This window comes from Nannobrachium achirus (genome assembly GCF_963921795.1).
Source record: "Nannobrachium achirus genome assembly, chromosome: 16".
Taxonomy (NCBI): domain Eukaryota; kingdom Metazoa; phylum Chordata; class Actinopteri; order Myctophiformes; family Myctophidae; genus Nannobrachium; species Nannobrachium achirus.
Window position 1 is genome coordinate 8154123 of NC_137823.1, and position 13927 is coordinate 8168049.

Sequence of the window (13927 nt, forward strand, 5' to 3'; positions counted from 1 at the left end):
TGTTTTTATTTTATATTTTGCTTTGTCATGATAAATAGGAACATTTCAACAAACTAGTTCACATGAACGATATCGATGTAACTAAGATATTCGATTGGGTACATATATTTTAAACGGGCAGAATTACAATTAAAATACATTTTATGTTGAGGGCGAGATAGTTCCACAACTTCCTGGTCATTGCGAGTCTCTTTCTCTGTCCTCTTCCTGTTTCAGAGGATTAAACTAATTAAAACATGTATTTTCAGGGGAAAACCCCTGTTTTGCAATGTAACTACTGTACTTTTTTGTTCTTTTTCATTAATATCACGTAGATGTTTTTCTTTTGGCACTTTAAATAGCAATAACGAGGCTATGAAAACGACATGGGGTGGGACTTTTTTTTACCATTCACTTCCATATAAAAATATTCTTCCCTGGCTTTGTTGTCCCACCTAGTAACAGAAAGCCATGGGGTGGGACTTGACAAAGAGTGAATTATAGATCGTCAAATTTCCACAACTTGCACACGCACGTGGCTTCCGGGGCTCTTCAAAATAAAGCGCAGTCTACGGTGGCAGGCGAAGTAATGCAGATGTTTAACGCTAATATTGTGTGTGTGTGTGTGTGTCTCTGCGGCAGGCTGGAAAGCACGGAGGATAAGTTCCGGAACCGGGAGAGTCGTCCTGAGGACCTGCAGGTCATCGCTGACCTGAAAGACATGGTTTCTGAGAGGGAGGCTCTGGTGAAGAAACTGGTGGTAGGTTTTATTCTCCAGGTTTTATTCTTCAGGCACTACTCGGCTGTTTAGTTTAGGTTGCTATGCTAGCGGTTTTGATGTGATGTTCACCCACATAGCAGCTAAATCTGGATGAATTAACATGTGTATGGATCGAATATGGTTCTTAACATGAGACTGATCTAACACTTAAGTGTTGTTTCCCTATGTCTTGTCAAAAAGAAAGATGTGACTTTATAAACACACACTGGCTTCCGTTCCTGGAATGTGGCTGGTAAACAAGGAAATGTCTCTTCGTGGTGGCAGAGAAATGTACTTTTTTCTTTAATATTGGGATGTTTAGAATGATTCATGTTGCCATATTGTAACCATTTTAGAAAAGCAATAAGCCACGCGAGGCTTGTGGTTACCTGGTATTTTACACCGGCTGAGAGGCGTTGGGAAACACTCCCTAGCTTCCACCGTGGTGGCTCCACCTAAACCCATAGAACTTACTGTAGCACTCGCCTACCCTCAATGACCATACATGAAAGCTAGATAACATTGTTTTTAGGTTTTATATAAAGTTTTGTACTGAGTAGGTGCTTGGTCTTCCTACGTTATTTTTTGTCTAAAACAATATTTCCATGCATTTGATGTATTGATGTATTACCCTGCTTATTGTAAGTCGCTCTGGATTAAGAGCGACTTACAGAGCGTAAATTGTAAACCTGTAATGTCGTTAACAGGATGATAAGAAGTTCTACCAGTTGGAACATGTCGTTAACATGTCGTTAACAGGACGATAAGAAGTTCTACCAGTTGGAACATGTCGTTAACATGTCGTTAACATGTCGTTAACAGGACGATAAGAAGTTCTACCAGTTGGAACATGTCGTTAACATGTCGTTAACATGTCGTTAACATGTCGTTAACAGGACGATAAGAAGTTCTACCAGTTGGAACATGTCATTAACATGTCGTTAACATGTCGTTAACAGGACGATAAGAAGTTCTACCAGTTGGAGCTGGTCAACAGAGAGACCAACTTCAACAAGGTGTTCAACACCAGTCCTAACGTAGGGGTCATCAACCCTCTGGTCAAGGTAAGACCCCTGACCCGCCCCCTTACACACACACACACGCACGCACGCACGCACGCACGCACGCACGCACGCACGCACGCACACACACACACACACACACACACACACACACACACACACACACACACACACACACACAGGGTAAACTTTGTTCGCCGGAAATGGAGCCTACTTAAAGGAGGACTTCACCACTTTTCAACCTGTCTTCATATAATAGGTCCTCACTAATGTTCATAATAAAATAGCACAATTTTCTACTCAGTCTGGGTCTCATAGGAGAGCTGTCAAATCCTTCCACCAGTGCCATCATCGTTTGACAGATTTTTTTTTAAACCATATTTTTGAAGAAAAGAAATATATATATATATATATATATATTATCACGAGAACAATGGCTTACACATTAACATTGGAACTTTGGAACTTGGAACTTTTCAGGAATAGAAAGTCTGCAGTTTCTATTAGCTTTCATTTCCCATTGATGATGTCACCGGTGGAAGGATTTGACCCACCCACAGCTCTCCTATGAGACCCAGACTGAGTAGAAAAGAATTGGCGGCGTCAGACACGGGTCTGCCGCCTCGCCTCGCCCCTGTTCTATTTTTCCAGCGTTGCTGCGTGGTGAAAATGTTTCCCCCGGTGTTCTCCCCACCGGGGGAAATGGATGTGCCGCTGCATCCAGTTGGTGTTACCTGCACTTCACGAGGTAACACCAGGCTGCGCAGCCGCCCGTGTCCGGTGTGTGTTCCTGTTTAAGGCCTGTCCATACTTTGACCGAAACCGCCGTTTTCGGTCAAAAGGTCCTTTTCAACTATAAAATTTAATTCCTCGAAAGTTCTGGAATGCTTTTTCTCCGAACAATAGTTCTGAAATTTGCACAACGAGATGTTGTCACTCGCCGAAATCAGGTTCGGTGAAACGGCAAACGTGATTGGTCGGTTGGACCCCCCCCCCAACTACTGTACATTGGAAAGCCTGGTGACGCGAGGCTACTGTACATAGCTTTTGTTTTTGCCTTGCGACCCGCGAAAGCTACTGTACTGTGTGTCGGTGCATGCTCAATGAGCGGCGTGACACAACGCAGAAGGTCGTCAAAACGACTGGCAGACATTCTCATTATTTCAAAATGTTTCTCCTCGTCCATGCCCCTCATCCCCTGAACGAGAGTCTGATACACGCGGCGGACATACCCCCGCCGGCTAGATGTGCTCGCCTCCTCCTCAGCCGCACAAAGCAGGGCAAAATCCTCCTCCTCTGCCTCCTCTAACATTTCCTCCTCGTCTTCCTCGGTCCTCCTCCTCCATAACCTCCACAAATTCACAATACGGTACGTGCCACCGCTTCCAACTTCCAACGTGCCAACCCTCCGAACAGGAGCGAAGTATGAACATCCGACGCTTTTTTTTTCGGAAAAGATAAAAAATAAAAAAGTTTATTTTTCAACCGAAAAGTTCGGTTCTGTCGAAGTATGGCGTGGCCTTAAGTCCCGGCTTCTCGTTAACGGCCGGGCTACACCAGAAAACGCTGCGTATGCGTGCGCTGTCTGTGCGTGTGCGAAAAGCCCCTGGCTACACCAAGGAGGAAATATATGTGCGGGAGACCAGATAGTCTGTGTACAAAACGCATACGCACACGTACAAAATGGAAACGATCCTATTTTTAGGGAATGCGTATCCGTGGTTCACGCTATCCGTGAGCCTGGTGTAGCCGGCTGAATTGATATACATTGGATCTATCCAAAACGCGCATACGCGCGCGTGCCCCACATACGCATGCATACGCGAGTAAAAAGGCTTGGTGTAGCCCGGACGTAAAGCTGCTGTTCCTATGAATGGCCCAGCAGATGTCGCTGTTCCACCTGTCTGTCTCGATGGAATTGGAATGAGGTTTTGGGCACAGACTTTACACTTGATTTCAGTACCTTAGTAACTTTGTTTTCAATGGTTTAAAGTTTTCTTTTTTAATCCTCACGATGTGTGTTTTGTAGATTATGGTCCATTGGTTCATTTTAAAATGTGTGATAAAGTCGGTTGTGTGTCTAGGCTGTTCCTATGTTTCTAGGCTTTCTGCTGGTTGTACTGAGATGATGACAATGTCAACACCCCCAATTTATTAAAAAGAAGGGCTACAGTAACTGGATTGAAGCGTACATCCACGATATTCAAGCCAGGTACTGTAGGTTAGGTTGCAACATACTGTGTACGCAGGCTTGCAACCTAACTTAACCCTGCAAGGCCCAGCGTTGCTTTTTGGCAACATTTTTTAAATCATTTTTTAAAAAATTATATAATTAGTTTTCCTGTTCTTTTTTCACATTAACAACACCATCCTATTGTTTAGTATTACAATGCCATTGGCCACGATATTTGCATATAAATACCCCCGACATTCACACCTCCCAGAGAAGTTGAAATTCCATTGCTGGACGAACAACATCTCACTTTTTAACTGAAGCTATTCCTCACTAAAACATAAGTAGAATGCCTGTAATATTTCTTTCGTGATCATTAGAATGTCTCGAACACGTGCATATGTTAATATTGTGAAAAATATCCCCTAAATGCAAATTAGAGCATGATTTATGATTTATGGCTATAAAACCTTACAAAAACATTTTTTTTTTAAATTACATTTTCCTGTGATTAGGACTCCTACAACATCATCTGATTTTTTTCTTTTTTTTTTTTGGCCGGTAGAAATTAATTCGGGTCTTGCAGGGTTAACTTGAATATCGTGGATGATCCAGTTACTCTAGGCCTTCTTTTTAATAGTTTTGGAGATATTCATGTTGTTCATCTGCCCATTGTTGTAACAGAACTCATGTTTTGGGACCATCACTCCATTTTTTACAATGATTTGTAAAGCAGGCTCAGACGTGTTGCCATCCCATGTGGCGACGCAATCCAAGGTGGCCGCTGTGTGAATATGGTCTATAGCAATCATTTGATTCATTTACGGGTAGCATTTCTGGACAGGATATAGAAAGATTTGAAATCGCTGAGAGTGTAGAAAATGGAACCAAATGGACCCTTACAGGTCTGTCGGAACCAAATGGACCCTTACAGGTCTGTAACTTTGAGTGTACAAACGGAACCAAATGGAGACTTATGGGCCTGTAAGGGTCCATTTGGTTCCTAGTACAGTATGTATCGTTTATCTGGGGGACCTCCTGGAACCCGGCCAAGGACCCCTAGGACCGCAAGGACTTTTTGGGTGAAAACACGTGATTGGCGGTGGTGTGGGCTTTGGAAAGAAACGCCTGAAAACATGTTATTGGCGGTGTATGAGTTGATAGAATATACCTTTCACGTGTTCTATGTTTACTTTTTGTACAACATACCATCCTCATGTCCTACAACATGTTTACAACATACCATCCACGGGTCCTACAACATGTTTACAACATACCATCCACGGGTCCTACAACATGTTTACAACATACCATCCACATGTCCTATAACAAGGGTCTTCAACAGGGGTTCTGGGACCCTCAGAGTTACTACAGGGGGTCCTCAGAGTTAGGTCCTCCAAATCTGTGTGTGATAGAAACTTGTTTTCTCCTTTTTCAAAAATAGCGCTGCGAGGCGTTGTGAGCTTGTAGATCGGCTGTTTTCGGCAAAGAGGTTTGGTGTAGAGGGGAAAAAGTACAGAGTGAAAGGTCAAGTTTATTAAGTATTGACGGTTCAAGTTGTTAAAGGACCACTTCACCTCTGGGACAACCAGAACTTATTGTATTGTTGTTTGGGACATGATCAACACATCCTGAGTTATTTTTTGTGTTCAATCTGTGTTTTTAGAAATTTTAGTATTTCAGAATGCTACAACTGGTCATATGATGCTAAATGCATCATATGACCAGTTGTAGCATGCGAATGCATCCCAGATTAAATATATGAAAACACAAATTAACATGAATCCAAAATACACTGATGATTGTGCTGTCAAACAATGAAACTAAATGGAATCTATCAAAAAAGGTTGTGGGGGTCCCTGCTTCATCTCTCTCTCTCAACTAAGGGGTCCTTGGCCTGAAAACGTTGAGGACCACAATCTACATTATTAGTGTCTCTTCAACATACCATCCACATGTCCTCCGTATACTATTATATTCCATTTGTTTTGTTTTCTCCTGATTTTCCTGTCCTTTTGTATAAGGTTGTAACGGTTCACAAGGTTCACAGGTTCGGTTCGATACGATACTTTTTTTGATATACAGCAAAAAAGACAAAAGAAAAAGCGTAAATGCCTGAGACGTTGATGTGCTTTTGCTCCATTGTACTTGAGAGAGTCTCAGCAGCTAACGTATGGTATCTATTTAAGGAGGAGCTCATGAGATTGTCACTGAATGAAGAATTGCTCAGTCCACCTTAAGGTTAGCATTCATTAGCTTGTTAGCTCAGTGACATTCTCTCTGTTTGAGTGATTTACAAGCTTTAACCCTCTAAGGCCCGCATTAAGAAATACTTGAAATAAAGAATTGAAAAAAATCAGATGGTGTTGTAGGAGTCCTAATCAGAGGAAAATGTAATGTTTTTTTCAAAAAAATGTTTTTGTAAGATTTTATAGCCATAAATCAAAAATCATAAATCATGCTCTAATTTACATATGGGGGATATTTTTCACAATAATAACATACGTACATGTTCTAGACATTCTAATGATCACCAAAAAAAATAGTACAGGCATTTTACTTATGTTTTTTTGAGGTATAGCTTCCATGAAAAAGTGAGATGTTGTTCGTCAAAACTCTGGAATTTCAGCGGGTGTGGCGGGTGTGAATGTCAGCCCCTGTGGGGGGTATTTATATGCAAATATTGTGGCCAATGGCATTGTAATACTAAACAATAGAATCCAATGGTGGTGTTTAGGTGGTAGGGGGAGCTAAAATAAAATGATTTAAACCTTTTTTTGCATAAAATACAAACGTTGTAATATTACAACCGTGGGCCTTAGAGGGTTAAAGGTAGGGTAAGTTATTTAATTTAATTCAAATAATAAAATGGGTCTATGTTCTGATAGTACTAGTTACTATAGAGTGTTATGTTTCTGATAGTACAAGTTACTATAGAGTGTTATGTTCTGATAGTACTAGTTACTATAGAGTAAAATAATGGCATATCATTACGAACCGAACCGAGCGCCTCGAACCGAGCGCCTCGACGCGATTGCACCGTTGCAACCTTTTACTTTTAGTTTTTTAGTTTCTTTTGTTTTCACCTTATGTTCCTTTGTTTGCTCCCCCCCACCCCCCACCCCCAACCCCCTCCCCCTCCTCTTTTCTTTCCGTGTAGCAAAAGAGAAAGAATGAGAAAACATCACCGACCACGGCCAGCAGCCGCTCCTCCGCCGGCTTCCTCCGGGGGGCGCTGGAGACCTCTGGGCTGCAGGGAGGGGGTGGCCTGGGAGGGGGGGCCAGCATGGTGGGGGGGCCCCCCCCTCCTCCGCCCCCCCCCTCCCGCCCGTCTCGAGCCCCTCCCCAACTCCTCCCCCCTCCACCACCACAACCTCGAGCTCAACTCGAGCAAACCTCTGCCCCCGCCGACCCCGCCCTCCGAGCCCAAGAAATTCACGAGGTGAGACCGCCACACCACCCGCGACCGACCGCCCCTGCACTCTGACCGCTAACGACCGACCGCCCCTGCACTCTGACCGATCGGTAGCATTTTCTGGTTTCTGATCCGGTCGCGAGCGGAAACAACTTACGTCATGTTGTGGTCATCAGACGGTCTACAAAAAAGACGGAAAGATCAGGAATGAGTTTTATCCCAAAACAATTCCCTGTGCTCAAGTGCATGATTTTAGCGCCTACCCAATAAAACCTTTGTTGCGGCGTAGTTTTGCTTATTTTTGGAATAGTTAGTTTGGTATACTACCACACTACTACTTACACTAAACAGAAAGACAGAGGTTATTTCTGTGCTTAAGTGGGGTAAAAAAGCGAGTGAATCCGTTCAGTGGTTCTCGAGTTACGTCGAGTTGAAGCAGCGTGTGTTTGTTTTCACTTGCACTGCATAACAATAAAAGAAAAAAAATACGGAAAATACGATTTTGGCAGTCAGGCTAAACCATAAAATTTGGAAAAGAAAAACTATTTCAGCAGTAAATGAGTTAAATACATTAATAAATGGGCCCAATAGTAACAACAAAACAAAGTATTTCCTTGCTTACGGTAGTGAAAGTATCGTCTATTTCTCGCTTCAAATTATTCTGGAAAGTGTGTTTGTTAAGATGGCTGTCGACACACTACCAGCCTAGGTCTAGGACGTCACGTCCCTTTAAGAGCTTGCGTGCGCCTCCTGGTGGATGGATGTATTAGTGCAGCAGCAGAGCAACAAATACTCTGTCGCCTGATCATGGATCCCACTGGGAAAGATGGATAACCACGCCCCGGACTCATTTTTGAAGCTTAAGATTGGCTGAACCGGATGTAGGGAGCGCTCCATTGTAGTCACTTGGACCGCAGCAGAGGTGCACCAAAACCTAAACCTATCCTTAACCCTAACCCTAACCCTAACTCTAACCCTAACTAACCCTAACCTTAACCTCAGTAAAACTAACGCTGGTGAATGCTAACCTGGTGAAATGCTAACCTGCCGACGCTGGTGAAAACGAGCGCTATATACCGTTTCCATCCATCTTCTCCAGTGGGATCCATAATCAGGCTACTCTGTCCTTCAAACTGAAACTATCCGACAGTTTGACACCGACTCAACACCCTGCCCCCCATGACAAACCGCCAAAGCGACAAAGCCGCAATTTATGGTTTTTGATCGGCTATTTTCACTATTGCACTCAAACTTTATATTGGTTTGTTTACTGCCGAGTGAGAATCATCTGGGGATCCCCCAAAATAATTTGGGGTCCCGACCCACAGGTTGAGAACCACTGTTCTAGGGCGGCGGCTGGAGTCTGGCGGGGCAGGGCAGTTTGGGGCCCCTCCCTTCTTGACTGTCCGACGGTCAAGCGATCTCCTGCCCATGTGACCTGAGGTCTTGTAACTCAGGAAGGTGCATGTTTACGTTAGATACTTCTTTCTCTTGCTGCTGACACTGAGCTGCATGATGTCTGTCCGTCCACCTCACCTCATACATCTGGCCTACACCTGGCCTACACCTGGCCTACACCTGGCCTACATCTGGCCTACATCTGGCCTACATCTTTGCACAAAGCTCTCAGAGTTTGTTGTACGCCCAGGGTCACATTGGCCAAGCTTTGCGGGACCCTAACCCTAACTCATAAATAGCACTGCTCACTTCACACTGGGTGTGATTTTATTTTCACATATGTATTTATATCTATGATATATAAAGCATCCGTCCGTCCAATTCTGTTGAGGGGAAGTCATACAACTTCATGGTTTGTGCTTTCTGATCATTTTGTTTAAATTTTTTCAGCCCCTTCATCTTCACTGGCTCACTGGCTAACCATCGCTTGCCATTCGGCATGTTGCCATATGCTGCTTAAAAATAATAATTATATATATATATATATATATATATATATATATATATATATATATATATATAGTTGTTTAGGTTTTTTTTTTGTACACATCTAAAACAATATTTTGAATGAAGCATTTGTATTTTATTTTGTGTTTCTGGTGCTCTGGTGCCCTCTTGCGGGTGGTGGAGGGACAGCAGCCTCTTTGCTCCTTTTGATTAATAAATGCTGAACTCATGTGTTGGTTTAATGTGTGTGTGCCTGTGTGCCTGCGTGTGTGTGTGTGTGTGTGTGTGTGTGTGTGTGTGTGTGTGTGTGTGTGTGTGTGTGTGTGTGTGTGCCAGTATTGCTATACCCTTGAGGGCTAATGTCCGCAAATAGCAGAATTAGTGAAATGCTAATCGAAATAGACACATTTCTACCTGGTCATCATCAAATGTCTGTTTCCTGCGTAAACATAATTTTGTTAGAGGTAGGATTATGATTCGGAAACGGTTACGTTGGGGGTTAGGACCCATTTGGGTTACACACGCTTGCTTGCGTGTGTGTGTGTGTGTGTGTGTGTGTGTGTGTGTGTGTGTGTGTGTGCGTTTCCTGACAACATTCACCTTGTGTGTGTGTGTGTGTGTGTGGGGGGGGGGGGGGGGGGGGGGGGTTGGTCAGTGACGTGCTTGAATTGCAGGCATGCCTTTGCAGCAGTGCATGCACTGAAACACACTGAAACATGCAATTTGTTTCACGTCTAACGCATTTTGCTTCTCTTGCAGCTCCATTGTGCACGTGCTCTGGCCAGTCATCATTACACATGCACGCGTACATGAATGCACTCTAAAGGTGCTTTCAGACGAATCCGTGGACACGCAGTCTAAACGCATAGAACTCATTGGGGCCTTTTCCACCGGCAAAGAACCCGGTTCCAGAACCAGTGCCAGTTCAACTTTCTTGGGAACCTTGGTTCGTTCTTTGCGAACCGGCTTGTGTTTCCACTAGGACATTCACAAATAGTGATTTTTGGTATTCGAATTATTCGACCTCAAAGTATTCGAATAGTCGAATATTCGACAGGATTGGCCAAACTGTCAAATATTAAGTAAGCTAGAGGCAAACATTGTGAAAATAGCCGATCTACATGCTCACAACGCCTCGCAACGCGAGGCGTTGTGAGCATGTAGATCGGCTATTTTCACAATATTTATCTGCGGAACCGAGTCACATTAAATGTAATACCTACAATTCCAAGTGCTTGTCAGGGTGGGGGTCCCCAGTTCAAATATGTTTATTATTATTATTTTGGGGGTCACAGCCTAAAAAGGTTTGAGAAGCCCTGGTATAGAGCATTAACAAATTCATCCACCAGGGGCATTAACAACTAATTCTTATGACTTCCTATCTAGCCAAGCTTTATAAACTATATATTTTTTAAAAAGAAAAAGAAAAATACGTGAATATTCGACTTTGGTGAACAACATCGAATAGTGACTTTGATATTCGAATATTCAAATATTTGGTGAATGTCCTAGTTTCCACCAGATTGAACCACACAAACCAAGGATTTTGTGGTTCCGGTTCCCGAACCAACTCCGGTTCTCGGTGGAAATGTACCCAGTACCCAGTGCATCTAAGTGACCAATAAAGTGAATCTGAATCTGAAAAGCACACCTCTGGTTCATCCCTTAGGCGGGAGAAAGAACCAAAACCGGTTCTTTGCCGGTGGAAAAGGCCCCATTCTGTCCTCCACAGCTCCGGCACGTAGGTGTGTCTTGGCCGGTGCTGTTGCTGTTGTTGATTGACAGTCACTCTGTCCGATCACTTCCCTGTCATTTCCCACAGGCACGCCTACACGCCAAGCAGCGCTGCTTTCGTTGGCTGCGCGGAGCTCACGTAACGCACACGATTTGAACAAAGTTGGTTGAAACGGACTTTATTCAAATGAGATCTGTCCTTGTCAGTCCGTCAGATACGGCACATCAGCGAGGATTTTGCCGTATCGTACTAGACGGACTGTCACGCATCACACTCCCGTTGGAAATGAATGGGATGCGACCACTAGGCCAGTCACAATTATTACATAATCGTCTAATCGCAATTATTTTTCATAATCGTCATAATCGTTTCCATGTTGAGAAATGTTCATATAATTTCAAAAACTTTCATAGTGGAAATAGCAGATCTACAGGGTTAGGGTTAGGGTTAGGGTTAGGGTTCGGGTTCGGGTTAGGGTTAGGGTTAGGGTTCCACAATGCGACGCGTTGTGACTGTGAGCTTGTAGATCGGCTATTTCCACTACTAATATGTATTTTTTTTATTTAGGCTATGTGTCATATCTGCCATTAGCTCTGGTCCATAGTGTTAGTGGAGTTCTCCCTAACGCTATGTTCCTCTACCTCCGTATTCTTTGGCAAAACCGGAAAACCCCGCCGTCTGGTCCAAAATAACAAAAACTGTTTCGCCCCTCACCAAACCAAAGGTAGGACAGTTGAAAGCTTACTCTACTTAGTGGACGCAGTCTGAGCCCCCCACCACACGCTTAAAATACATTTCTAGGGCAAAATGAAAAATATTCCACTGGATGGAGACTAACCCTATTTCTTCTAGTTTTTTACTATTTGTCGTCGCCATTACCGTGCCAACTCACTACTGCCGCGCAGGTCAGAGGACCGAAATGCACAGCATTAACAGAGCATTAGTCTCTTTGGGTGTTATTCAGCTCTGCGACGTTGGAAGCGCTGTTTCGTAAAAAACGTCTTCAACCAAGAAACGTGTCTCCGTCAAGTGGATTCTTTTTCAATTTGCCCTATAAATGTATTTTAAGCGTGTGGTGGGGGGCTCAGACCGCGTCCACTAAGTGGAGTAAGCTTTCAACTGTCCACTGATACCTTTGGTTTGGTGAGGGGCGAAAAAGTTTTTGTTATTTTCTGACCAGACGGCGGTGTTTTCCGGCTTTGCCAAGGAATATGGAGGTAGAAGAACATAGCGTTAGGGAGAACTCCACTAACGCTATGGACCAGAGCTAATCTGCCATGTGCAACTTACAAGCCAAACAGAAATGATTAAATCGCTGATCGCAATTATTTGAGTGACGATTAATCATCATGTAAAATGACATAATCGTGACGGTCCCAGCGATCATGCGGAGAGTCGGTCCGAAAGCGCCTTAATAGCTGTCCGTATGTCGTTGTGTAACCATCTCTAATGGCTGTGTGTGTGTGTGTGTGTGTGTGTGTGTGTGTGTGTGCGCGCGTGCGTGTGTGGTGTTGTTGTGCGTCTCTCGCAGCCTTCCTGAGAACGACACCTCGTCACCGGTGGGTTCTCCACCGGACCCCCAGCGTCAGGAGTGGTTCGCCCAGTACTTCTCCTTCTGACCCCGAGACCCCCGACTCTGCCGCCCGAGAGACACCCGACCTGCACCACCCAAAAGACCACCGCCCGAGAGACCGCCAAACCCGCCGTCCAAAAGACCTTAGACCAACCCGCACCACCCAAAAGACCACCGCTCCACTGACTGAAAGACAGCCGTCCATTATACCGAAATGACCACGTTCCTTTACCAAAAGACCACAACTCGACCGACCGAAATACCTGCACTCCCCGAGAGACCTCCAAACCCACCGACCGAAGGTCTACCAACCTACTGACCGAAATACTTACAGATGTGCCGTTTCAACTCTTCATTATACAACGGGTAGTCGGGCTCTCAATGAAAAACAGGCTCTCCAACAGTGCAGATAACGAGCCTAGGCGGCTAGGCTAGCAGTTTTCATGTGAAGTTAAGGGACATAGTTGCTAAAGGTGGCATTAAAAAATTACAAATTCCTATCGAATATCTTAATTACAATGAAATGAAGTTGACATGTTTTTTTTAAGGGCAACAGTTGTTTAATCACAATATTACACGAGAGGGTCTGCCTTATCACGGAACTCGCCTTCGGCTCGTTCCTGCAGCAAGGCTGTTGTGCCAGATAACCGTGATAAGGCAGACCCTCTCGTGTAATATTGCTTAAGTATTTACTGCTCTTTTCCTGAATTTGTCCTTCAAATGCATTTTTTTTCTATAGGGTTCTTTCCCTGTTTTGGCTTTATAATTATTATGGAGAATGGAGCGTATTTTTGGCGGAAACTCGTAAATGGCAAGAAACCACTACACCCCCATTGAAAAGCAGAATCCACCTTCATAGTTAGATTTAAACTTTGAAGTCAGAGAAGGTCATGAAAATATCAAAAATAGCTGATCTCAATGTTCTGCAAATCCCCTGGAAATCTACTGTCTTGCCAATGGCAGGTATAGCGTGAAGTGTTGAAATGTAACATCTGTACAAACTACCGGACTGAAGGACCTCCAACCCCACCGCCCGCATCGACAGCAAACACATGGATCACAGCATGTCAACCAAAACTACAAACATTTAAATAAATGACGAAAACAACACTTTAGTTAGAAAGGCGAGGAGAACGGACGTGATTAATGTGTCGCCGTCGGTCGGTTCGGTTCTCGAAGTTCAGCCGGGTTCCTTACGACCGTTCGGAACTGCTCGATTCTTTTGTCTACATGTCAGGCCCTGTTAATGAATGATTAAGACCACTCAACAGAAAAACTCTCGCTGTATATACTTATATATATCTAATAGGAAACCAAGGAACTGGCCAAATCTTCCTGACAGCAAAGTTCTCAAACGCATACGTT

The 13927-nt window shown here is 43.9% G+C and overlaps 1 protein-coding gene across 1 annotated transcript in view; it reads left to right on the plus strand.

The window, feature by feature from the left end:
- fam184ab (family with sequence similarity 184 member Ab) overlaps positions 1-12608 on the plus strand; it is a gene marked incomplete at both ends in the record, with an annotated part of 114093 nt that extends 101485 nt beyond the window's left edge. Inside the window, 5 exon segments of the mRNA XM_080744307.1 lie at positions 622-739; positions 1699-1803; positions 7095-7252; positions 7254-7376; positions 12521-12608. Coding sequence (XP_080600433.1) covers positions 622-739; positions 1699-1803; positions 7095-7252; positions 7254-7376; positions 12521-12608 — 592 coding nt within the window.
- Between the last annotated feature and the right edge of the window lie 1319 nt (positions 12609-13927).